The following is a 24,581-nucleotide window of genomic DNA, read 5'->3' as shown; positions in this document are numbered from 1 at the left end:
GATGACCCGCGTAACTGTATCCAAGACATCGCGGACAAAGGGTAGAATCAAGCCTAAGCACGACCAAAGACAACCCAGAGCTGAAGCCTTTAGGTAGTGCTCAAGTCAGCATTCGATCCTCGAGGCACGAATGAAAAAGACCTTATCATTCCGTGGTCAGCAAATGACGATTCTTGAAGCTTGAGTGAAGGGATAACGTAGAGGATGTGAGAAAACAGTTTTTGTCCGAGTTGGGCAAATCTGTAGAAAATCTGTCCTGTCGCAAGGTCAGATATGAGGACAAATAATGGTGACAATACTAGAAATACTCAGTAACCAGGATCAAGGACTTGACGCATCGTGAAAGGATAAGGCACGGCAATGAGTTCAACAAGAGTCTGTGGCGATGTGTGGCGCGGCAAAAACTCTTCCACTTAGGTAGATGGACCTCTCATTTCACGCAAAGGCTAAGCATAGGGTTATATTAGCGCAACATGGTACCTGATAATTTCCAGATTACAAAACTTCTACAGACCAGGAGAGCAACACAAAAGTAGCTTTTACAGATAGGGCTACGGCGGCAAAGCAACGAAGGACGGTGCGCATACACTCATTGGTAGATGAAATTGTAGCGCGATAGCAGATGTGGGATAGCGCTAAGCTGGGGACCGTACCTGTCCAAAAAGTGAGACTCGATTCATGCGTATTAATTGAAACCTCACCTAGCTGCATTGTCGTATAGCTCAAAAAGTGGGATGGCGAGAAGTTTCATGTTCTTTGGGACAGCTAACACCTCTGTAAGGAGAATGTTCAAGTACAGGAAGTTGGGTATAAGAGGAACAAACGTACTGCGCTCAGGCATCTGAACAAGAAATAGTTTTTTACACTCCTTAGGCTTCGTTATGTGTGCAGGAATGAATGGATACTGGCGAAAAAAATAAGCAAGACTTGTGAGGAAGGTTTGAGTAGACATACCATGAATGTTTCGAAATTGGGTCTCCACCACTGTGCGAGACAGTCACCTATCTCCCATTCGTTGTCGATCCCATGGGACGCGTTGAACTGCAGAGAATCAGTTGGTGGTGCGAGGCGGTCGTCCAGGCGCCGCTTGAGTCCGTCGATTTCATCCTCGCCGGGCTTGAGGTAGTCTCCTGGTCTAGTGGCGCGTCAGGGTACGGCCAATGCGTAAGAAGAGTCACACACAGTTTGAAGAACGCATTGGCGATCTGAAGCATGAGTATATGCGGGTGGCCGTGATCGTGGACGACAAGGATGCCTTCGACGGTCCTGCGCATACCAAAGTCCTCATAGTTGTTCTGTAATCGCTGCAGACGCGCGGAGACAGACGGATCCTCCTCCGGCTGTGTCTCCTTAGTGCTGAAAGTGAAGTTAGACAACGGATAGAGGTTGATAGTCGTCGACATCGTGAACGGCAATGCAGACAATGACGGCAGGACCCTACGGCAAGTATAGACGTGACAGTGTGACATTGTATTTTTCTCAGAAATTTCGGCCAGCGGTATTCCAGGCTGGCTTGCCGGAAGCAGAGAATAAAGTTGAACTGCTGAAGGATACCACCCAGGGCTCTCGACGTTCCTACATACCTCAGTCCTGTCAACGTCATCACGCCCCGGGCTGGCTCGACAGCCCACCACTCGTGTCCCACGCGCACATGCCAGAGTCGACACACAAAAGGGTAGCACACTCGCAGCGGAGACGTGAAGTTGGGTTGTATCTACAAGTACCATTCCTTTATTCTGTTCGTTCTGAGGATGAGAAGGGCATTCGGAAATTCACTTCATGAGTGCTCGGCTGTCTTGCATGAAAGACCTAATATCGCGGAATTCGAATATATTTACAATTTGCGCCATTTGGTCATACTAAACTTGTCCCAAACAGGACATTTACTGTCACCCCTTATCATCTCTCTTCCCAGTCATTCCTTGCTAAAATCTGAGTCTGACTTTGTTTCACCAACACTTAGACCAAGGAAGGATGCTTTGGTTCCATTTCCTGAGTGGGGTGCGGAATGACATCATAATCGATTGCAAGTGAGGACACCCCTGTTGGTTATTCCCGTCATCTCACCCGTCGCAGAGATAACTTATCTTCTGGGGGTACTTTTCGTACTTTTACCTGGAATGAACGCGGTGCGTCGCCAGGTATACTACATGCACGTCCTGCCAATTTTCGCTTTTCAAACGTGCTCACTAACTCCTCTTTGCAGAGCGTTCGATTCATCACCTTCGTCTAGCCATATACTGTCCAGTTTTATATTCGTTTTATTATCACCTGCCGGCAAACGTGCGCGTGCACGAGTTCTCAGGTCATAATGTCGTTGAATAACGAGTCGTCTATTTCACGCGCAGGGTGAGGGTAATAGAAGCTGCTCCCAAGACCACCGCTAACGTTTGATTCTTTTTTTAATATTTAAAGGTTACTCCCTGTTCCCTCCTCTGTTCCTTCAGTTGCTCACACAAAAATGTCCATTCGCGCGAATACAGTGCAGCTTTCAAGCAATGAAGAGGAGGTTGACTTAACCTACACGCCATCTCCTCCGACCTCTCCTACTGAGACAACTGCTCTTCTCTCCCCCGCTGCACAGTCTCGCCGTGATTCAATTCCAAAAACACCTAGTCGTACACCCCAAGGAAAACCTCGTGTCCTTGTATGTCTGCTTGACACCATCAGGACGTCCCTCAAAAGCATCCCGGCCGTCATTCTGGGGAGCCTTCTCAACGTCCTTGACGGTGTCTCGTGTTGGTACTTTTGTGTATACAACTTCTGCACCCACTCACCGCGATATTTAGATGGAATGATTATATTCCCTGCTTCAGGCGTCTTCGACGACTACAAGATGGCGCCTTTAGGCGTATCCATGTTTTTCCTTTCGACATTGACCGCTCAATTAACTTATACACTTGGCGCGAGTCAGTTCGCAGGCGCCAACGGTAGCATGATGATTGAAGTGGTCGTAAGTCGCCTTCGCCCCGTTTCTTTGCCCCAGTTGACGATCCCCGTTCAGCCCTTCTTTCACATGATCGCGCTGTCAATTTCGGCAGATCTCGAGTCGCCTACCGAAATTTTAGCAACGACTCTGGTGTCTTATGCCCTAAGCTCCATATTGACCGGAATCGCTTTCTTTCTACTCGGATACCTGAAGCTCGGTACCCTGATTGGTTTCTTCCCGAGACATATCCTCGTCGGGTAATTTTTTTTAACTGCCTAAAAATCATTGTTCCCATACTGATCCCATGTTCAGATGTATTGGAGGCGTGGGTGCCTTTCTAATCGAAACAGGGTGCGTTCTTACGTGCTTCTGCATATGGAACTGTATGCGACCATCTCGTCTAGGCTCGAAGTCTCTCTTTCCCTGACATCCACTTCAACGTCCACTCCCCTTCCTCATATGTTCACTTCTCTGCACAACATCAGTTTATGGGGAGTGCCCTTGTTTCTTGCAATTTTCTTGCGAGTGGCAATGTGGCTTTACGGGAAACTTCGCAAAGGTGGCGATGGCGAAGCTAACTCCGGCATTTTCGTCGGTTGTGAGTACCTCCTTGTCAGATGACTGCGGAGACGCTGAGACGACATACCTGTGACCAGACTTTATCGTGATCCCTGTCGTCTTCTACGTAGTGGTCTTGGCCGCCGGCATACCCATGGATGTCTTGAGAAAAGACGGATGGGTCTTTGATTTACACGGCGGAAATGACGCAGGATGGTACAAGTTCTATGGATATTTTGGTAGGTGTCATTTACTCGGCTTTGAGATTCTCGTTCAGCTTTTCCCCAGATTTCACCCAAGTACGCTTCAAGCCAATATGGGACACCTTACCGACACAATTCGCGCTGTAAGTGGCATCACGCGGTCAGGTGCACTTGTTTGGTTAACTTTTGTTTAGCCTCTTCTTTAACATCTTACATCCTCCTCTTAATGTGCCCGCGCTATGTGAGTCGTTGATGCATCCCGCTGACTACTTTATGAACCCTTAAAGAACAGCCATATCCCTTAACGATGACTACATCGACACCAACAAGGAACTTGTTGCACACGGTTATTCTAATCTCTTTGCTGGGTTAATAGGGACTGTGTTCGTCTGTTTTTCTTTCTCGGAATATCTTCGCTGATATACATCCTCAGGCCCAACTACCTTGTTTACGTGAACACGCTCCTGTGAGTGTTCGTTCTGTGTGAATCTGTGACTACTTGCGGACTCTTGGTAGATTCTACCGTGTCGGAGGCAACACTCGCATCGCCGGACTTCTCCTTGCGGCTGCTACTGCCATTCTATTGGCTATTGGTACAGGGTTCGTCGGATACATTCGTGAGTGATCAAATCTCTCACCCCAAATCGCGCTAAGCACAATTTGGTAGCGGTTATGGTGGTCGGAGCATTGATATTCGTCCTCGGTATCGATCTGGTCAAGGAAGCTATATGGGATACCAGAGGACGCGTGAGCCGGTAATTGAATATCCACTGTTCTTCCTTTTCGATCCCTGATCACATCAATGTCTTTCAGGTCCGAGTACATCACGATCATTAGTATCATGGTTTGTATGACGGTGTGGGACTTTGTTATTGGGGTTCTGCTCGGCATTATTGTGTGCTGTACGTTACTTCTCTCGTCTGACGGCTGACTCTACTAAATCCGATTTTCAGGCCTTTTCTTCGTTATTCAAACATCCCGACAGAGTGTCATTCGCGCGTTACATACCGGTTCGACTGCACCGTCAACAGTGAGAAGGCCGAGTGTGCAAAGAGCATATATCAGAGAGGTGTCTGGAAAGCAAACGTGTGTTATGCGATTAGGTGGTTTCATGTTCTTTGGGAACGTGACAGAAGTCGAAGAGGGCGTGAGAAGAGTACTGGGAGATACGTTCGAGAAGGATGATGGGTATGGGAGTACGAGGGGCAGGGTCGAAGCACCGGGGATACGTTTCCTTGTGCTAGACCTTACTCATGTGGCAGGGGTTGACATGAGTGCCATCGAGGGACTTGTACGGGTCCGGAGAATGTTGGAGAAGAGGGGGGTATGTTTAGTAATGTGTGGTGTTAGGAGGGGGGAAGGACCTGTGGGAAAGGCGCTCGATGTTTTCTTTGGAGATGAAGCGGAATCAGAGGATGCTCCTGGGGTTGTGGAGGCTGGTATAGGTTCACTGGTGGAAGTGTTTGATACTTTCGGAGATGCCATGGAATGTAAGTCGACTCCGAATTGTCATCTCTTGGCAACAAGTGCTAATCCCTCTCTTAGGGACCGAGAACGCGTATCTAAAAGCCTGGTTTAAGGCTCAAAAGGTTGCTCGAAGTGTTCCCTTTCGTATGGCGCTTCCTTCGTCCCAGATTTTGCTGGCCTTACGAAAATGATTTAGTACTTCCGGGCCGACAAGACGCCGACGTCGAGGCCTACAACGAACGTGGCTTAGGTCTTAACATGCTCGGGTCTCCGAGAATCGTGCACCTATACGACGCAGGTTCTCGTACGATTGCAAATGGTAGAGTTCACGTTGTACACGCATCTGTGCCAATGGCTGAATTCACTCATTCTTGTAGAAATGTACCCCTCGACGCCACCCAGCCTTGATCAAGCATCAATCCCTTCGTTTTCTCTCGGAGGCACCCCGCCCAGACTTTCTAGAGAACCCGTGTCTGGACGTGACCATGGTCGTCTGACGCCTCCACCCAATCAATCCCTACGCGAACCTTTGCTCACACTGTCTCGTGCGCTGTCGTCGTACACAAGTCTCGACCTCACTCCGCTCCCTGCGTACCTTTCTCGCGTATGCCACCCCGCCGGACATGTTTTATGGCGACAAAATGACCCAGCAGATGGGTTGTATATCATTGAAAAAGGCGTTCTGAGGGCTTCATATGCATTTGAGTCATGGGGTTCGAATTCGGGTCTGGAGAGATCGTCTCATAAAAACGAGACCTACACCCATCCTCCGCACATTGAGGAATCCATGGTATCAGGGACTGTTGCAGGTGAACTCTCAGCTCTGTCGAATATGCCACGCAATGCGACTATGGTTGTGGAGAGGGATGTGGTGTTGTGGAAGTTGAGTCGGGAGGCACTGGGACGGATGCAGGAAGAGAAGCCTATCTTTGCGAAGCAGTTCGTCGAGGCGATCTTAAAATGTAAGCTACCCTTTCATCTCGGGGAGATTACGACGCTCATGCATGTTAATTGCTAGCGGCGAAAATCGACTATGACATTTTGCTAGCTGCGTTGGCTACAAGGCAATGATCCGTATAGACATATATTTCTTAGATTTTTCTTCGTCTTCAATGATTGTACGATACAAGCAAGTGCATGATCATCACACAGAATTATTTTATCGTTCCTGTTTTCCCATATATATATATAGCATAAATAACCACACATTCTCGTCGAATAACAGGATTTTCAATCGGTTGCTGACCGACTTGTTGAAACGTTGACTCTCAGACCACTAACTATTCACTGAATTTACAACCCGTCAGATCCAGCGACGGCATATGTCACGGTAAAATCTACCAAGAGTTCGTAAGTAGTTACAGATTCAAAAAGAGCGAACCTCTTTAAGGGCGACCTGAGAACCTTGTCCATGCGGTCACTTCGACTTTCCAGGTAGTCACGATCAGGCTCCCCGGCAGGAACTCTAAACACATTCATTCAGCTGCGGGGCATTGGTCGTGGGCGTACACCGGAGGCACTAGAAATGACAAAGTACAGTCGGAGGGCAGTGGGCCGCATAAGCTGAGAGAACCGTAAAGAATCAAAATCGAAGACAGGGCTGATTCTCAGTAATTATGTACTGATCTTCCTCTCTTAAATTTCAAAGCCTCTCTATTGACCGACGTGATAAATAAAGACACGACTGCGCATTCGAATACGCAGGTGAATTGGGATCAAGGCGCAGCAGAAGTTTAGGAACTGCCAACGGTCACGGCCAAGTCTACGTTTTAGTCGAAGGCCCAGCAGAGCCCGCTTTTGTAGTCTCGATATCTTATTGTGGAGTTCTGTGAGGATCCACTAGTGATAAATACTATTCCCAATTAGATAGCACCTGGCAGGTCACATTTGACTTGAAGAAGCTCCACAGACCTTCTGCTTCATATTTATTCCTGTCCTCGACAATAAGGGTGTCGCACACGAGGGTCGAAAGAAGGACGTGTCAACCACCGTGTGACTTGCTATTGGACTGCGGATCGTTTCTAGTCAGTTCAGTCGCCGGTCAGACGTAAAGGGAGGGCTCTTCAGCTTTCGGTAGACGAGAGATGAAAATTCTGGTCACTTCCACGTAGAAGGCGCATTCAGGGGACCGTCACGACACATACAACTATAAGCGAAATTCTGGGACTGTGTGATGAGCCGACCCCAAGCCTGAGGTAAATCAAGAATAAACAACACAATGGTCGTCCTGCTGCAAAGACGTGACATGTATGAATATTCATTTTCTATGCAAACTTGACACTTCGATAATCGTTCTTTGGTTGTATGTTACGTTTGTTCTGACCCCAACTCTGGTCGCCTTCACGAGTATGCAAAGCGCAATGCTGGTATGCGCTCTTCAATGGCCAGGGCCGGGAGATACGCAATGGTGCGCTCTTCCTCGTCACAGGAACTGACAAGTGCCGTTCATGGGGGATGACATGCTTTGATAATACTTCTATGCATGGCTCGGTATCCTTGCACTTATCTCTTGCTAGAATCGTAGGGATTGGAGAGGTCTTCCATGGATGGGACGGGCATGGAGGTGATTCCCGTAATCGTTGGCAGGACACGACGTCGAATCCTAACCAAACAATATTTATACGTGCGAGAGAAACCGAAGATCCTGGAGCGACTGCTTGGAAAGGAGCCGAGCGATACTGTGAAGATTTTCTCCGTTGACGATTTGAAGAAAGCTCTGATCGTTTCGTTTGTCCCCTATGGCATGGAGGTAATCTTATATTATCCTTCATTTTCTAGCAATGTTTAACAGTCATTCTCTTTGACAGACCGATATCAATGCTGATGTGTCGAGAGGTTCAGTCGACACCTCAAGTCGGCTTTGTCGGGCTGTTCTTATTTTAGTTCTGGGGTCCGCCGTAAAGGCAGATTCCAAGGGTAGGGAGCGTTTTCGCAGGCCTCTGCATGACTCTCGAGGTTGTTACAATCTCTGTCGACACAGAGATACAGAGCTCTGCTTGTCCATGAAGAGGGATTGCCAGTGCCGTCTCTGTCTCAGTGCTGAGTCTCAGCTGATGCTGATTCATGAGAGACATTGGTGCCAGGTGTCTCTTCTTCATTCCTACTTTCATTCTGCATCCCTAAGTGAGATGAGCTCCACTTTCTCACTGTCAATCTTTCCTGACCACCAATCCCAGGCTTCAAGGCTTTGCCTCCTCCTTCACCTGTTAGTAACTCCTGTTGCCTGGTGAGGCTCTGCCTCTTCATTTATCTCACAATTGGCTCACTTGAGTAGTCTTAGCTCCACCAGACTTAACCAATCCTCATTCAGTATTACTGGACCATTATTGTACAAGTCATCAAGTTTTTTGTCCCCCACCCACCTCTCTCTTGTATTACTAGATAGCCATTCACATGTTGCAATCAATTTGTTAAAGTGACTTGTACAATAATGGTCCAGTAATACTGAATGAGGATTAGTTAAGTCTGATGAAGCCAAGACTACTTGAGTGAGCCAATTGTGAGATAAATAAAGAGGCAGAGCCTCATCAGACAACAGGAGTTACTAGCAGATGAAGGAGGAGGCAAAGCCTTGAAGCCTGGGATTGGTGGTCAGGAAAGATTGACAGTGAGAAAGTGGAGCTCATCTCACTTAGGGATGCAGGATGAAAGTAGGAATGAAGAAGAGACACCTGGCATCAATGTATCTCATGAATCAGCATCAGCCGAGACTCAGCACTGAGACAGAGATGGCACTGGCAATCCCTCTTCATGGACAAGCAGAGCTCTGTATCTCTGTGTCAACAGAGATTGTAACAACCTCAAGAGTCATGCAAAGGCCTGCAAAAACACTCCCTATCCTTGGAATCTGCCTTTACGATGGCCTCTGCTGCTCACTCAAGGAGTGGGATGTAACCAGCTATAACAAGAGCCTCAGAGACTGCCTTCAAATTGATTGCAATGTGTGAATAGCTATTATATGCTTTTGGTTGGTGAGAGATGGGAATGGTAGTGGTTTGAGAAGGTTGAACAGGTTGCAGATTAAGGAGGGGAATAATGAATGCATAAATATGCCAATTGTAGTTGTGCTCATAGGGCAGAGTGTTCCTGAATATAAGTGGTCCATGTTTTAAAAGACCACTGACCCAGAGCTTGTATAATGGATTCTGAAAGTCCAAGTGATGCATAAAACATAGCTCCTCCAGCCCTAGCAGAATGACCACCAAAGTCTCTGCCTAAAATTGCAAAAAACTTCTTGTTGAACCAATTTCATGATGGAATATCACCATTTTTGCAGAGGAAGAGTGGAGCATGTAGGCCATGAAGAAGATCTCAACATTTTATATATTGTGATAGGAGTGTGACTGGATCAGCAAGCTTCTGTCATGTGAGTAGGATGTCAGTGCCATGGTAGAAGGGGTCAGACTTGTTGTAAAGAAGATGATATTGTACATCATTCTTTCAGAGGATGAAGGAAGAACATTTGATTATTTTGCAAAAGTCCTGAAGTTGTTTGTTATTTTTCCAAATGAGCTCACCTGATCAGTGGCAGCCATAGAAGCAGCAAGCAAGAATGGTGGCAAACAAGAGGTTATTGTAAGAATCTGAGATGTTAGCGAGAAGACAAAAGATGATCAAATGGGATAATTGAAGAGGTAGTTTTTAGGATATGAGATCATCTCTCATCTTTCTTGAGCTATGGATAGTAGCTTGCACCATGGGATGTTTGTGACTGATATCGAAGTCAGAATAGAGGTCTTTTAGAAAGTGATAGACTCCAGTTAAGTATTTTGAGCCAGATGAGATAAACTGGGATGTATAGACAATGTATCTGCTGAGAGTAAGTGGTGTCAGTTCAAATGGCAGTGTATGAGTAATGTAAAACTATATATAGTCACATGCTCCTATTACATAACTCTTTACTGCTCTGAGCTCAATCATATGAGCTTGGAGAAACAGAACACATTTATTGAGAAGAGAAAGGAAAGAAGCTGGGCAAGTAATGTGAGAAGCATGCTTGCTCAGCACAGTTAGAAAGATTGTCTCTATCACACCGGCAGTAGATCTCTTGGTGGAGTGAAAGTGTAGATATAGTCAGCAGAGAATTTATAATGATATTTATCTAAAAGGAGTCAGAAAAGTATATCAGCTCGAATATTATTTTTTTTATCGATATGTCAAATACAAATATCAATTCCTGAATAGAGTATCAGGCCTGCAGCTCTGAGTAAGGGTCTATTGTGAAGAGATTCTGATACTGATAGAGAATCAAATGCAGTAACAGAATCAAGGCTATCCATGAAAAGTAAAAGATGATAAGGGGGTTTGAGTAGAAATACTGCATAATAGATGGCTGAAAGAATGGTGACAAGTTCAAGAAAGAAGATGTCAATCATATCTTTAGATAATAGTAGATGGAGCTGATATATAAAACCATTTCCTGCAAAAATGAATGATAATGCATTTTTTAAGCTGGTGTCCATAAAATCTGGCAGAATAGATGAAAACTAGGAGAGATCCTCTCTAACTGTAGCATTGATGAAGATCTTTGTGAAAGAGTGAGTCTTTCTAGCCATCTTTCTATACAAAGAAGAAAAGGCAGGATGGCTCCATAGTAGAACATTCAGAATCCAGTTCAGGTATCTGCCTAAATGCTGCCATTTCTATAGAATAGGTGCTCTTTCAGATGTTGAAAGAAATGAGTCGATCTCAGATTTGGCATTGATAACTGACTGCTATATAAGAGAAATACTTCTCTGATTGGCATCAATCTAGAAGCCAATAATTTTGAGAGTCCAACCATACAACTGTTTTAGATCATTACAGGAATAGGAGATATATTTCCAAAATATCAAAAGTTGTACTTGTCATGCTGGTTGCTGCTGACCTTAATAGAAAACTTGGTGATTGGTGAAATCTCAGATGAAGAAGTCATCCATATAAACATGGAGGTCAGTGATATCAAGATGATGAATCCTAATCCAGCACAACAAGACTGAGACTGAGCACCAAATCTTAGATAAAGCTTGGCTCTCAAAGACAAGCTATCTAACAATGTGATATCGATTGTCAACAAGAACCACTTGACAAATTTGCCATAGAGGATACACTGGTAAATTCAAAAAGACCTTAGTGACATCGCTTTTATACAGAGTGAAATCAGCATTGGGATGTTGTAATTTGGTATTGCAAAGAGCCTCGCTGAATAGATGCATATCATCATATTTGACCTTTGCCTCGCTAGCAGAGATTCCTGCATTTAAACCAGAGAAAGTGTGATCTGTTATGATATGGGATTTTTCATTCTGCCAGATCATGAACATTGGTGATACTTTCATACCTGGCAGGAGTGTAAACTCATTTGGTAGTGGTGGTGACCAACATCCAGCCATAACCTCATGATCACAAAATGCTTGTATTTCATTGATATCTTGAGGATCAGTGGCATAATTCTCAGTCTTGTCATGGAGAGAGTCTTCTCATTCACCAAGGTCAAGAGGCCAGAATCCATTGTGAAGACCATGAATGACTGAGGAGACAAAGGGTTCATTTGGATGAAAATAAAGAATATTCTCCAAGTGATTGACATTAAATGGTGTGTCGACTACAATAAAATCCTTTAAGGCATGTAGTATAGCCTGCAAGGATGGATCATTGAATAGATGTGAAGGAGGAGAAGGTAGAGGATTAGCCAACTTGATAGATTGAGCAGTAAGAGATGTAGGTATGGATGATGTGGAAGTATTCGACCAGACATAGCCCTGTCTAAAATGTGGGTTAATATTTTGGTCCTTGCACTTGCACTTTTGAGGCCTTAAAGACCTAGGCCCTGCTGCTGCTGCTATTATCTTCACTGTTACCTCTTCCAAATCTAAGTCTCCTTTTTGATTAGAGGAGATTGGCATATTTGATGATGTCCCTAGCTCAGTGTCCAGATCCACATTCAATTGCAATGTGTGAATGGCTATCTAGTAATACAAGAGAGAGGTGGGTGGAGGACAAAAAACTCAATGACTTGTACAATAATGGTCCAGTAATACTGAATGAGGATTGGTTAAGTCTGGCAAAGCCAAGACTACTCAAGTGAGCCAATTGTGAGATAAATGAAGAGGTGGAGCCTCACCAGGCAACAGGAGTTACTAACAGGTGAAGGAGGAGGCAAAGCCTTGAAGCCTGGGATTGGTGGTCAGGAAAGATTGACAGTGAGAAAGTGGAGCTCATCTCACTTAGGGATGCAGAATGAAAGTAGGAATGAAGAAGAGACACCTGGCACCAATGTCTCTCATGAATCAGCATCAGCTGAGACTCAGCACTGAGACAGAGACAGCACCGGCAATCCCTCTTCATTGAGTTGCATGATCATTAGCACTAATTTTACCATTCATTTTTCATCCCCACACCTCAGTCTTTTACACACATATCAGGTGAAGACTGAGGTGTGTATCTTTTTCTCTACTTATCCTTACATAGTACATACAGACATGTTGATCATTGTCTTGTTGACAGGTACCCAACATCAGTCTTTTACACCCTACAGTGGATGATCCAAGTCCACATGCTCAGATCGCATAGGTTCTTGCCATTGCGTAAAAATCAATTTGTGATGTTTACAATGGCATCCACCGATCCACCCAAATCAATATTCTCGCCCATGTGTCAGGTCATTCAGACTAGGCTTACTATTGAAGCATGTACTACGGATGGGACTGGAATTGTAGTGCACCCCTCCCCTTCTGAATACTCAATAGTATGCGGTCCTTCACCCTTAGCCCTCCTGCTTTGAAACCCCCTATCTTCAGTGAGTCGTCGACTATCTCATCGTTGAAAGATACCCATGTGGGACTATCGCCTGCGTGCTTAAACCAAGAAGTCGTGGTCAAGTTGGGAGCACGTGAAACATCCGCTCGTCATTATGATCAGCCCAATTGTAAAGCATTGCAATTTTTCGAGCTTTTTCCTGATGCTAACATACACAGGACTCAGAATGTTCCTAAATTTCTGTATTCCCCGTGTGATGGCCGATATTAATAGGGAGAAAGGGAAGATACGTAGGACTCGCTCCACTCGGAGCTTCTTACACACGGGTATTGAATTCCTTAGACCGCGAGTTCAATATCATTAGTGAAGGTACGGCTGTCTGTGTTCGGACTGTCTTATCACAATGATGCAGTGATTCATTCTGGAACTTCCGAATGTATTTCAGTCTAAACATCCTGGGCACTTCTTCAGTGGCCTCGAATTTGGTCTTCCCTGCCTCTTCCCTTCTCTTACTGTCTTCATGGCGCACATATACACCCCTCTTATGCTGGATCACCGTCACGGCTATCCTTTATGGTTCCCTAGTCCGGGTTTAAACCTTCCCGTCTCTTATCAAGAAAAAGGAACTCGAGTGGGCGATCTTGGCTATATAAGAGCTGATGGCTTCTTTAATGTCTATGCATCTGGTCATGATTCGTGAGGTCCACACCTCAGGTTGTCTGCACTCTTTCAGTGAAGATAAATGAGCACATATTCTGCAACGCGAACAGTTTTCACTGACTGATATCATTGGTGTCTTGGATTCCTATGGCAGACATTGTTATCACCCATGCATAAAACTATTTTATTTGTAGACGAACTAGATTATAAATCGTTACGCCAACAATACAGGTCTATGAGTTTCTGCTTTGTCGATGTGTCCAAAAAATATACGAGAAGGTAGAGCTGAAGTTTAAACACTCATTCGACTTCACTGCAAGTTGACATTGTTTCTTTGATTTTACTCAAAATATTTGATTGCAAGCAGCAGAAACGATTATACAGTGATGTGAAGTCGCTGACAGCACATAGGGAAGGGATTCTCTTGGTAATTGTACATACATGTATCATCCTTGTATTCTAGTGGTACAAATTTCATCCAACAACCATTCATTTATAATCACAACCTTTGCTTTGCCGCCAGCCCAATGTTTGCCTTAAACTGAACCGCCTCACTTGCAGGCTTGCAAGGAAGAGGCTTGACAGACGGATGCCCGATGGCCTTAGCAATGCGGTCCGACAAACCTTGGTCAACAGCCGCCCATACCGATACTAAAGGAACGTCATGTGAAAAATAGTACTATGAAATGTGACGAGGAGAAACGCACGTTGTCTCGCCTTCACCTCGGGACTCTTGACTGTACCGAAATGTCCTGCAATATTCTGCACATATGCCTCACGTTGCTGGTCGTTCCAAACTTTGGACCACATGGCACGAGGTTGCTCAAAGTCCACTAAAAGTAGCACGTAATTATAGGAATCCCCAGGAAAAGCATCTCGCACTCACATTCATTAATCTCGCTCAGATCCCTATACGCCGACCCAATGAAGTTCTCGTGTTTGGCCATCCTTTCTTCGTCCCTGACATTCCCGTCAAGCGTCGCCTTTTTGCCCTTGTAGCTCAATGGGCTGATGCTACTCTGGTAATTCGGCCTTGCGCCTTGACTGACATAAGTCTGTGGCCCGTCCCTTTGGAAGTTCGCAATGGGCACGATGGGCGCGTTAACAGGTAACTGCTGATAGTTTGCGCCGAGCCGATGACGATGAGTGTCGGGGTAGGAAAACAATCGCGACTGCAGAACAGGATCGGCAGAAGCTTCAATGTAAGGAATAAGATGCGATGGAGAGAACGCGGCCTGATCTGGATGAGCTGATGAATATATATGACTGAAAGCTAACGAACCTGCTCGATCTCAGCGAAGTAGTTTTGCGGATTTTCGTTCAGTACCAGCTTTCCGAACGGACGAAGAGGGAATTCCTTGTGGGGCCAAACTTTGGTGAGGTCCAAAATATTGTAACGGAACTTTTCAGCCTGCTCAGGAGTCATCGTTTGCTAATACTATCAATCAGAAGGGGAAGATGACGGACATTTAGGTAGACATACGACATATACAGTCCAAGAGGGATACTTTCCAGCTTCAATGGCCTCGAACATGCTTTGAATGCCGTAGTCAGGGTTGGACCCAGATAACTCGCCAGCAGTTGCATTGTCAAGAGTCTGAAACGAAAGTGATGACATGTACACATATACGGACGGGCCGAACTCACCTTGAAACCTCCATCGGCACGAACATGCACTTGAGTGTACACAAACGAGCCATCCTCTTTCAGCCACTTGAACGTATGGCCCGAGTATCCATGCATGTTGTGGAAGCCATCGGGCGTCCCACGGTCACTGAACAGAATCATAACCTGGTGAATGCTCTCCGGGTTCTGGCTAAGATAATCCCAGAACATATCTGCGTCCTTGAGATGCGTCTGCGGGTCCCTCTTCTGCGTATGGATGAAGTGCGGAAACTTTGCGGGATCGCGAATGAAGAAGACAGGCGTGTTATTGAAAACCCAGTCCCAGTTGCCCTCGTCGGTGCGAAGCTTAATAGCAAAGCCTCGGGGATCACGAGCAGTGTCGGCACTTCCAGACTCGCCACCGACGGTACTGAAGCGCACCGTCGCGCGCACCTTCTTCCCCACTGACGTCAAGAGACTGTTTGAGGTAAGATCTGAGAGGTCGTGGGTGACTTCAAAGTACCCATGAGCGCCTGCGCCCTTGGCGTGAACAACGCGCTCAGGAATACGTTCTCTGTCGAAATGAGCGAGAAGGTCGATGTGATGGAAGTCCTGGAGCAGCAGCGGGCCATTGATACCTGCTCGCTGTGCAGCGTAGGGTTCGGAGACGGGAGCACCACTGGAGGTGGTGTAGAGAGCGTTATCGGGCGTCGAGAAGACTTGCTTGGACGGCATGATGATGGTAGGTGGGAAACAAGGGGCCGTGGGGCCAGTCCGCACTATATAAATCGGCCATGTTGGTCGATCCCGTGGTGAGTCAGCTGTGGAAGAAGGATAAAGTGGTGACGCATCACTGCGAGATCCATGCACGTGATCGCATTTCCGTCATATCCCACCGATGTGATTGGCTCCACTTTGGACTTGCAACCCCGTTTCCACCCTGAGCCATTCAGTTGTTGGGTCATATGCCTACGACTGTGAGAGCAAGTAGACGAATATTACCCCAGAATTTCGGTTCTCGGTCTTCGTCTTGGGTACTGCAACTGGTCGCCCCGGAATGCATCCACGACAGTCAGCGGGCTCCGATTTACCGACTCCACTATACCACTACTGACTCGATGCTGAGTACTAATCTGCGGACAAAGCTTGGGTTTCAGTAAAGCGGAACACCCCAAAACGTCATGCTGGAGATCACAGGCTACCTTCGTTCCCATCTCGTGCCAGTTTCATCGGTAACAATGGGCATTCTTCGGGCCAAGTCTTTGCCATTCTATGTGCGTGACGTTCCCCGACCCTAGCTTAACGGTCAATAGTAGTTAGTCAATGGCTCTATAATTGTTGACAACCCTTGCCTATCTGATTGCTATTGCAGTCAGCTATTCAAATGTCTTAGTCGCAATGGCTACGATGTATGGCGAGAACCGGATGTTACTGCTTCAAAATTGCGCAGTAAGTCGTTATTCCGTGGAAAGGAAGTATTCAGTGTTCGTTCTCACCTCTTCCCGATGCTAGGGAGGCTCAAACTTGTCCAATACATAGCCGCCAATGAAGAAGCTGGAAGATTGGTGACAAGGACGAAGCCTCGCACCGTCAGGATGGTGTCTTCCCGGAAATGCTGCTTTATATCTTGACACCGACGAACACTAAAGACTAGATATAAATATACCCAAAGACGAGGGAAAAGCCACACTAGCGCATGTGGTATTTTCGTGACTCGCAATGCCGTCAGTGGAACGACCGAGACAACGGGCGAAATCAAGATGTGATCACTCCCGACGAACCTTCATTTATTGGAGAGCCTGATAAGGATACCAAATGACGTCCACCAAGTGGTCAGTGGACGAAGGTGATTATCACACCAAGCTTTGCGGAGGATAGGAAGAAGCAAATAATACGTAATATCCACCATCAAATCATTCTGGACGTGTGAATAATGGCAGCCTCCCACAAGTCGTGTTCGAGGTAGCTGCTCATTAAAGTTACTTTATTCGTGTCTAGAGGAGTGATATCACTATGGTGACTAGCGCGTCGCATTTGTAACAGATAGTTTGATACCACTGGTAGAGGTCTGCGCTGATTATGATTTAAATGTTACGTAACGTGCAATGAGATAGTTACAGGACGACATCAATCATCGGATAGGCAAAGAGTAGAGAAACCAAAGCCTGTTCACTGTCAAAGCCCAGTGATCCAGGCTCTTGATCAAACTGCTCTATTCATATCATGGCAGTCCAAGTCGGACAATACCATCGTCGTGTGATCTTTGATGAAAATACTATTCATACCAAGGAACACACCTTTCTTTAAGGGCCGATAACTTGCGGTACCAAGAGGATCAGAGCACGACTACGACACCAGGTAACTAAAAAATAAGATTGCTATCCAACCTTTAATCCGTTTTCGGATATGTAGCAGGAGTCCGCTTTCTTGGTCTCTAGGTCCACACGCCATCGCGTTATAAGGCAGTGTTCACTGAAGAAAATGAAGATGCGACCTTTGATGTGATGCACGTCGACCTCATGTGGGGCTCTTCACAGCGGGTACCATGGTACACCAAGTACAGCCCTCATGTGTGATTCCCGGGAACAATATCTCGAGGAGATAACGTTGGACAGCTAAGCATCGGAGAGCTTCCCGCTGATATCAAGAATGAGTCTCATATATATGTTCTGATTCATGATAATGAAAAACATGAGTTGTATTATTTGTATCCTATATGCAGCTGATTCAATGTCCAAAAACGCAATAGCAGCGTCTAGATAGTAGCAAACATACAAACTTAACTTAGGTATCTTCTGGAGACTGTCAACAACCCACGCCTTTTAACTTGTTCAAAGAATGCAGCAGATTTGAACATCAATCCCTCCGGCTTCCACTCGGCTTTCTCTTCTCCTTCTCTGTCCCACTCTTCTGGGGTTGCGCTGAACACGAGCTCAACCTTGCTCAATTCCATCTTCGATAGAACTGCATCGAGCTCTGCCCACTTGTTCTGACTCCCAGATATGCCAATCAGGCCATACTCCAATTGGACCTCCTTTAAGCATCCCCCTTGGGCTTTGTGTAGCAGGCGTATGAGCCAATCTGTTAGCTCGTCGTAGTTTTTGCATCCATCTGCCACATCCCAGTGCCAGGGTGTGATCACGAGCAAACGAAGCCTGGTAACGTTTTGGATATCCGGAACGGGTATCTTTGGCTCGGAGACTCCCACCAGAAATAATTCATCCAGGTGCGTATAAGGAATCACGTTGTATTGTGGGATGTTCTGCTCCGGATGGTAAATTGGGTAGGTAAGCCGTCGAATACGAGGTGGCATGGAGAGGAGCGGGAGGAGGCACATGATGGTATTCATGTCCGATTGGGTGTTGGCTGGGGTAATCACTAATTCTTTAAGCTTAAGAGAAACCTTAGATGATGAGGATGTCTCTTCAAAAATGTATACATCGCATAGCGCTAGCTTGTTTAATTTGTGGAACCCGCCGAGGAAGGTGCCAAGGTTCGTCACATAACAATGCTTCATTTCCAATTCCTCAACCTCAGGCCAAATGATATTAATGCCAACTAGGTCCACCTTGACAAGATGCAAGGACGTCAAGTTCTTCATCATTGCAAAGATGGTAGGCAGCTGTGGTTCGGAGGCCTGGAGGGCATTTTCGCTCAAGGTAAGACTCCTTACAAGTGGCGCCGCATTTTGGCACTTCTCCAAGAAATTTTCGCAGCGATTGAACGATCGATGTGGGATGAAATCGAAGTGTATGGCACGGAATAGGTGATAGCGACTGCGGTGGACAAGTTGGCGAGAGGATAATGCGCAAGCTGTGAGAGAGGGAACATCATTGGAAAGAGTGTCAACTATTCTATCCATGAGTTCCAGCGGTAATCCAGGTCTCAAAACTGCATATTGCAGGGTAGGTTGTAAGGTAGTCATGGTGGTCATGGACAAAGATCTGGGCAGGCGCTTTGAGGTCCCTCTCTTTATAAATACCGGAGTGAGACATCTGAGAGTTTGACATTTGATTGATCAAATTTCACAAGATTCATGTCCACTCTGGTATACATCGCTAATATTAGTAGCACACTTCACATCTATCGAACCTCACGAATGAAAACTTGCTGCTTCGACTCGGCCGCGTTTGCAGCGCAATCGACTCTGCTTTGGACTGCCGGCGTATCATCGATTTCAAGACTGTTGCCACTGGAACAACAGGAGCATGGCTGATCGGCTTCTTCTATATCGAGGTCGGGGCCGCTGCACGAGAGTCACTGTTGCGGCAAGAGTCCTCGCTCCTGCGGACACCAGTCAGGGAGACCGCAGCAACTGTCGACATCACTGCTAGCCATAGCGATGTCAGGAATTCTTTCAGGTTAAAAAGACACCAAACGTAAAACGAGAGAGGGAGAGAATTGGTAGTGCAGATAAGGCTTGGCGCAGCACGTGGCACGTACTCACGGTTCAGGAGTTCCCAGACATCTTACTACCTAAAGACAAACTTCTGGCCCGATGGAACTAACAAGCAGTAGCTTAGACTTGGTTAAGACTAGTTCAGAAGACGTTTTTTCATTAATAACAGCTCTCGGGCCATATTCTGGTTATGGCGATATTGCCACAAAAAATCGTTACAAGGATCATATGTATTCCTGTACCGAGAGCGACCTTCAAGCAGCAAGAAAAAGCGAAGGATGAAGTTAAGATGCCACGAACTTGTGATTAACGCGAATGCTCGATGAAAGACCTTCAAAAATTGTTTTACATTTCCAAACCAGCAGAAACTGAGCCTGAGAAAACATACATATCAAGCCTACTGTACATATAGAAACTACAATCAGGATAGCGACATTTTGGTTTCCATGTGTACAGTAGATGGAAGAAGGCGTTCTCATTGAAACTTATTGCCCATGATCACAAAGACAGTGTTTTTCAGCGTCTAACAGGCTGGTAGAAATGTAGCTTCTGAAGTAGAATGAAGCCTAGGCTATCAACAGAAAGGCAAGTAATGTTCTGATTACCCACAACCAATGAAAAGACAACCAGAGAGATGGGTCGGAGAGAAGCTTAATCACAGTGAAGGACGTAAGTCTGCCCGGCGAGTCCGCGAATTACATGGAAGCAATGATGGTTGTCAAGTGTAATGCTCAGCATTTTGAGCGTGTACAGAGTCCTGGGATGACTATCGATGCCAGGAACTCGGAACTCGGAACCTGAGATAATGGAGTAGGATAATCCACCGTACGTTCTTTCCCAAGGAACACTACAAGAGCCTGAAGTGGTGTTCCCATCGTAGGTGAGAGGCAACCGTTAAATGAATGATGATGCATCACGACAAGAGTTGACGGTTAGATTGGTGCCCCTATAAATCCTAAAAATGGGAGAGAACGTTGTCGATAGATTGATGATGGGAGTAAGAGAAGAAAGAGCGTCAAGTCACGACATCATTCCTTCCTTCCTTTCCCCTTCCTTTCTCTTCCTTCACTCACGTTCGTCGTTCCTTAACGCAGCGGGCTGCGTTCAACGCCCTTTCCCGGGATTTTGTTCTGCTATTGGGCTGCTTTTCGGTCGTTTCATCTTGCAAGTTCAAGACTTAATCTGTGTGCTATGTTGGGAAGGTCGTTAAAGTGGAAGCTAGAGGCATTGGTGCGTTCGTTCACCTCTCTTGAAGAACGCGATACTTACGAGCATCGACACGGTAGTATGCCCGTATTACCCTCAACCATCTTACCACCACATTCTTTCTCTTTGGTTTCTTCCACTGCTTCGCACAGGGAACCATCCAGTCCTTGCTTTTCTCAGTTGACTCTCAGTACAATGGATTACTCAAAAATATCGTCACCGTCGCCAATATTCCTCCAAAGAATCATACGTTCTTCGCGGGTTCGACCCTACGAATGTGCAATTACCTCCCTCACAACGACGGTTCTTGTTCGGACGTCTTTACAATTAATCAACCTCTGTTAGCCATGATCATTGACAGCGACCAGAACGTACGTCCCCGCAATGACCCGGTGGACTCTATCTCACATTTTCTTCAGGTCACTGAGAACAACCGTGTCTGGCGCACTGGTCTGGAAGGCACAGGCTTCTTCCTCAAGCCCTCGAATGACCCAAATTCTGTCGACATGGAAGGTGAAAGCGGCAACATCACCCTGAGCAAGACTTGCGTCCAGACTTTGATTCTACCATTCCAAGAGTACGTAGTTTTATTCAATCACATTTAGCCCATCCGATTCTGCCGCAGCTTGTCCAATTTCCGCCGGGAAAGCCTTGCCTTTGTCTTCTTGCAATTTTGGCTTTTTGGCATCTCCGTCCTCGCCATGATACAGGACTCCGTACCTCATCTGTACGTAAAGTATCTTTGTTCCTCGCCTCATGTAACTGATCTATCTTAGTCTGGCTGGGATCGGTGCTAGGATACTGCTTACAGCATGGTCGGCATACGTCATTTGGCGTACGCGACATCTTTCGAGCGTCTACGAGGCGCTTCTCGGTGATCCCGGCACGCCATGCTCTGTCGATTTCTTCCCAACGTACTTCAGTACTCGGTCCTCGCTGGAGATCCCCGACCTTGTATTGAATTTTAGCGCCTTGACCATTATGATATGGACACTTCTTCGGGTTGGTTGTCATTAATATGCGGTCATCTCCTTAACGACTTATGACAGGTGTACGCGGTGCAATCATACAAATGTGTTGGCGCACCGGCTCACATCCTCAGAATTCGCAAGGTAGGGAGATTTGGTAGATGCTTCTAACGCTCTGCTTACTCGATTTGTAGTTTTTCATGGCCATACAAGCATGTCTGCAGCTCGAGGTCTACATCCTTCCCGCCGGAATGGGACTCTGGATCGATCAATTGTTCAACACTTATATCAGGTATATATCCGAACATACGATACTCTATGAAGGCATCTTCATATTCCACACTGTCGTACGTATCTTATCTATTGATGATTTATATTTTCCTGCTTAACGTCCTGCAGATGGTTGTCCCGTGGATAGTATTGGTAAGAACCTCATTGTGACGTCCTTATACTCTCTGACCATATACAGGGGTGGTACGCTGTCCGGTACGAGAGAAAGAAATGGATGTTTTCATTTATCTTCGTCGGTTTCCTGTTCCTCTTGGCTGAGAGCCTCGTGTTCGATTCACAAGTCTACCGATGGTACTCAATTACCTTCTTTGGTGGGCATCCCATACGAATATCTTACTTCCATTCAGGACATTTATCATGTGGGCCAACTTTGCCTGCTTCACGGTCGCATACATGATTGTCATCATCGCCTGCGTAATTCTAGGCATCGTTTGTCTACGGAACTTTGATCAAGGGCTGGCACAGTATTGTACGTCCATCAGCGTTTTACATTCACTACTTCCTGATTTGTCCTGTTTCAGTGCACGCTGAATCCGCATTAGCATCGTCTAATTTCGCTCCTGAGGTCTTTCAGCACCGTGAGGACGTGGATATGGAGAAAGCCCCGCTGCCCGAATTCCCCATTCCACTTCATGTCCTTAAGGGTGCGGAGCTCGATAGGCCTCCATCGACGTACTACCTACCTACGCTTCATGCTGATGATACGAGTCCCGGTGGTGTTGTCGTTGTGAAGAAAGATCGCTGGTAGTAGTTGGCATGCCTGAAGACACTGTTCATGACCCCGGGACTATTTTTGATACCGTGGAGTAAACACTAAATTGTGTGCGCTCGTACTTCATTTTTGTAGGTCTGCGCCGGCCGCGACATGTAACAACAACGCCAGCGCTTTTACACGAGAGGGTTAGTGGAAGGAGAGAGTCAGCACCTATAACAATCATATCGACTTAACTTTAATATGGGATTATGCCTGGCATTCACATGATATAAAAGCATCCGACTGAAGGTAGCTAGCTATACACACCGGCTAAAATTTCCGTAGAAGGCCAATTTCGATTCGAACGGGCCGTCGGAAACACCGGACCGGCCAAACAAGAGTCACTGATCGCCCCCGATCATAAATACTTATCGCTATCGCTCTCTCCTTGTACTGCCTACACAATGTCCGAACCCAAACAACCCCTCCATCCTTCCATAATACCCCGTCTCGACCCAGAATATGTGGAATTTCACAACAGCGCACTCATCAATATAACGCCTCCGCATACTCTACCATCATGGGATCCTGCCTTGAGGAACGTGCCTGCAGTTCCTGGTGGTTCACCTTTGTTGCCGGTCGGAAAGACTCAGGACCTCAATCTAATGTTCTGTGATTTGCGGGCTTTCACTCCCGAGGGAGACGCCCCAAGAGCGGGATGGCCGTTACTTATTTACTTTCACGGAGGTGAGAACGGAATATGAATCGCACGGGATACTTTTATCACAGATATAATAGGTGGATGGACTTTCGGCAACATCAACAGTGAGAATTCTTTTGCCACCAATATGTGTGTTCGTTAGTATACCGAGTATTGCGTTGCGATTCAGATATGATGCTAAATTGATTCTCGTAGATGCGAGATGCGTTGTCATCTCTGTGAACTACCGACTTGCTCCCGAGGAGAAGTATCCATGTGCTGTAGAAGACGCTATTGAATCTCTGCATTGGGTCACTGAGAACGGGAAATCTCAGCTCAACATAGATACGACTAGGATCGCCGTCGGTGGATCCTCCAGGTATGTTTCCCGCTACCTATGCACGGAATAACGTTTATCTTTCTTCAATAAGCGGCGGAAACCTCGCAGCCATTCTCGCTCTCAAGGCCGCCGAAATGCAGCCTTCCATCCCACTTATCTTCCAACTCCTCATTGTTCCCGTCACCGATAATACGGCATCCGTCGAAAACCTTTGGAAAGAGAACGAGCATACCGCATGGCTTACTCCAGCTAGGATGAATTGGTTCAAGTTAAATTATCTTCCAGATCCCAAAGACTGGACGAAATGGGACGCGTCGCCTGCGTTTGCACCGAAAGAACTCTTACAGAAGGTACCAAAAGCCTGGATCGCCGTTACAGAATTGGATATCTTACGGGAGGAGGGTATTCAGTATGGGGAAAAACTGAAAGAGCTTGGCGTAGAGGTAGAAACAGTGGTGTACAAGGGCGCACCACACCCAATTATGGCAATGGACGGTTTGTATATCTTTTAACTACACTACCAAAGTTCTGATTGGCCATTCGCAATCTGCTACATTTCTCTAGGGTAAGTAACAGCTTTTTAAACTGAATAGGAAATCTTTTACTAATGAAGCTTCAAGTGTACTCAAGATCGGAGCGAAGCTGGTTTCAGACGCCGCTACTGCACTTGGAAAAGCCTTTGCTGCTATATAACTTATTGCTTTTCATTATCGGTGTGCGCTTGATTATTAACCCCGATTACTGGTTATTAGCGTTTAGCCCGCGCGCTCAACCAGTCTTGCAGCTGAGATCATGAAACTAGGCGTTTCCACTTGGTTATGTAT

General features: G+C 46.2%; 13 protein-coding genes across 13 annotated transcripts; 6 read left to right on the top strand and 7 right to left on the bottom strand.

The window, feature by feature from the left end:
- Positions 1–438: 438 nt before the first annotated feature.
- BT62DRAFT_938341 (cleavage and polyadenylation specificity factor, 25 kDa subunit) lies at positions 439–1,787 on the bottom strand. Its single transcript, XM_043187522.1, has 5 exons — positions 1,183–1,787; positions 955–1,135; positions 829–904; positions 702–774; positions 439–653 (listed from the first exon to the last, which is right to left on the bottom strand). Exons 1-5 carry the CDS (start codon positions 1,401–1,403, stop codon positions 590–592), a joined length of 615 nt encoding a protein of 204 aa, XP_043033642.1. The 5' UTR covers positions 1,404–1,787; the 3' UTR covers positions 439–589.
- Positions 1,788–2,055: 268 nt separating this feature from the next.
- On the top strand, positions 2,056–6,398 carry BT62DRAFT_938340 (uncharacterized protein). The gene is made up of 20 exons (XM_043187521.1): positions 2,056–2,152; positions 2,207–2,349; positions 2,416–2,738; positions 2,790–2,953; positions 3,005–3,186; positions 3,242–3,280; positions 3,334–3,527; positions 3,586–3,726; positions 3,776–3,833; positions 3,885–3,931; positions 3,983–4,073; positions 4,124–4,156; positions 4,207–4,307; positions 4,358–4,445; positions 4,504–4,592; positions 4,644–5,180; positions 5,236–5,301; positions 5,354–5,476; positions 5,535–6,119; positions 6,176–6,398. Exons 2-20 carry the CDS (start codon positions 2,312–2,314, stop codon positions 6,226–6,228), a joined length of 2,952 nt encoding a protein of 983 aa, XP_043033641.1. The 5' UTR covers positions 2,056–2,152; positions 2,207–2,311; the 3' UTR covers positions 6,229–6,398.
- Positions 6,399–8,173: 1,775 nt separating this feature from the next.
- On the bottom strand, positions 8,174–8,535 carry BT62DRAFT_938339 (uncharacterized protein). Its single transcript, XM_043187520.1, has one exon. It carries the CDS (start codon positions 8,401–8,403, stop codon positions 8,191–8,193), a length of 213 nt encoding a protein of 70 aa, XP_043033640.1. The 5' UTR covers positions 8,404–8,535; the 3' UTR covers positions 8,174–8,190.
- Positions 8,536–8,574: 39 nt separating this feature from the next.
- On the top strand, positions 8,575–8,895 carry BT62DRAFT_938338 (uncharacterized protein; the record flags this gene model as incomplete). Its single annotated transcript, XM_043187519.1, has 1 exon — positions 8,575–8,895. A coding segment is annotated over one exon (213 nt), but the record flags the coding sequence as incomplete, so codon positions are not given.
- Positions 8,896–12,107: 3,212 nt separating this feature from the next.
- On the top strand, positions 12,108–12,469 carry BT62DRAFT_938337 (uncharacterized protein). Its single transcript, XM_043187518.1, has one exon. It carries the CDS (start codon positions 12,240–12,242, stop codon positions 12,450–12,452), a length of 213 nt encoding a protein of 70 aa, XP_043033638.1. The 5' UTR covers positions 12,108–12,239; the 3' UTR covers positions 12,453–12,469.
- A 921-nt stretch (positions 12,470–13,390) lies between these two features.
- Positions 13,391–13,830, top strand: BT62DRAFT_938336 (uncharacterized protein; the record flags this gene model as incomplete). Its single annotated transcript, XM_043187517.1, has 4 exons — positions 13,391–13,550; positions 13,604–13,620; positions 13,676–13,699; positions 13,755–13,830. Coding segments are annotated over exons 1-2 (153 nt in total), but the record flags the coding sequence as incomplete, so codon positions are not given.
- Positions 13,831–14,053: 223 nt separating this feature from the next.
- Positions 14,054–15,894, bottom strand: BT62DRAFT_911238 (catalase; the record flags this gene model as incomplete). Its single annotated transcript, XM_043183825.1, has 6 exons — positions 14,054–14,205; positions 14,262–14,387; positions 14,441–14,789; positions 14,837–14,986; positions 15,038–15,151; positions 15,202–15,894. The coding sequence occupies 6 exons, from the start codon at positions 15,892–15,894 to the stop codon at positions 14,054–14,056; spliced, it is 1,584 nt and encodes a 527-aa protein (XP_043033636.1).
- Positions 15,895–17,359: 1,465 nt separating this feature from the next.
- Positions 17,360–17,680, bottom strand: BT62DRAFT_938335 (uncharacterized protein; the record flags this gene model as incomplete). Its single annotated transcript, XM_043187516.1, has 2 exons — positions 17,360–17,505; positions 17,654–17,680. 2 exons carry the CDS (start codon positions 17,678–17,680, stop codon positions 17,362–17,364), a joined length of 171 nt encoding a protein of 56 aa, XP_043033635.1.
- A 235-nt stretch (positions 17,681–17,915) lies between these two features.
- BT62DRAFT_938332 (uncharacterized protein) lies at positions 17,916–18,505 on the bottom strand. Its single transcript, XM_043187515.1, has one exon. The coding sequence runs from the start codon at positions 18,494–18,496 to the stop codon at positions 17,939–17,941; it is 558 nt and encodes a 185-aa protein (XP_043033634.1). The 5' UTR covers positions 18,497–18,505; the 3' UTR covers positions 17,916–17,938.
- BT62DRAFT_938329 (uncharacterized protein) lies at positions 18,148–19,107 on the bottom strand. Its single transcript, XM_043187514.1, has 2 exons — positions 18,702–19,107; positions 18,148–18,652 (listed from the first exon to the last, which is right to left on the bottom strand). The coding sequence occupies exons 1-2, from the start codon at positions 19,082–19,084 to the stop codon at positions 18,619–18,621; spliced, it is 417 nt and encodes a 138-aa protein (XP_043033633.1). The 5' UTR covers positions 19,085–19,107; the 3' UTR covers positions 18,148–18,618.
- Positions 19,108–19,172: 65 nt separating this feature from the next.
- Positions 19,173–19,574, bottom strand: BT62DRAFT_938328 (uncharacterized protein). Its single transcript, XM_043187513.1, has 3 exons — positions 19,454–19,574; positions 19,412–19,419; positions 19,173–19,385 (listed from the first exon to the last, which is right to left on the bottom strand). The coding sequence occupies exons 1-3, from the start codon at positions 19,495–19,497 to the stop codon at positions 19,243–19,245; spliced, it is 195 nt and encodes a 64-aa protein (XP_043033632.1). The 5' UTR covers positions 19,498–19,574; the 3' UTR covers positions 19,173–19,242.
- A 1,175-nt stretch (positions 19,575–20,749) lies between these two features.
- BT62DRAFT_924236 (uncharacterized protein) lies at positions 20,750–22,771 on the top strand (the record flags this gene model as incomplete). Its single annotated transcript, XM_043184590.1, has 11 exons — positions 20,750–20,788; positions 20,917–21,135; positions 21,184–21,341; positions 21,390–21,491; positions 21,541–21,766; positions 21,814–21,876; positions 21,927–22,079; positions 22,132–22,155; positions 22,202–22,314; positions 22,371–22,492; positions 22,545–22,771. 11 exons carry the CDS (start codon positions 20,750–20,752, stop codon positions 22,769–22,771), a joined length of 1,446 nt encoding a protein of 481 aa, XP_043033631.1.
- Positions 22,772–22,784: 13 nt separating this feature from the next.
- BT62DRAFT_1051307 (uncharacterized protein) lies at positions 22,785–24,450 on the top strand (the record flags this gene model as incomplete). Its single annotated transcript, XM_043178528.1, has 5 exons — positions 22,785–23,464; positions 23,516–23,575; positions 23,634–23,796; positions 23,849–24,256; positions 24,378–24,450. The coding sequence occupies exons 1-5, from the start codon at positions 23,182–23,184 to the stop codon at positions 24,448–24,450; spliced, it is 987 nt and encodes a 328-aa protein (XP_043033630.1). The 5' UTR covers positions 22,785–23,181.
- Positions 24,451–24,581: the final 131 nt, after the last annotated feature.

Source organism: Guyanagaster necrorhizus (assembly GCF_019112545.1).
Source record: "Guyanagaster necrorhizus MCA 3950 unplaced genomic scaffold BT62scaffold_54, whole genome shotgun sequence".
NCBI lineage: Eukaryota > Fungi > Basidiomycota > Agaricomycetes > Agaricales > Physalacriaceae > Guyanagaster > Guyanagaster necrorhizus.
Note: the sequence above shows the minus strand (reverse complement) of the source record. Positions and strands in the feature narration are given on the sequence as shown.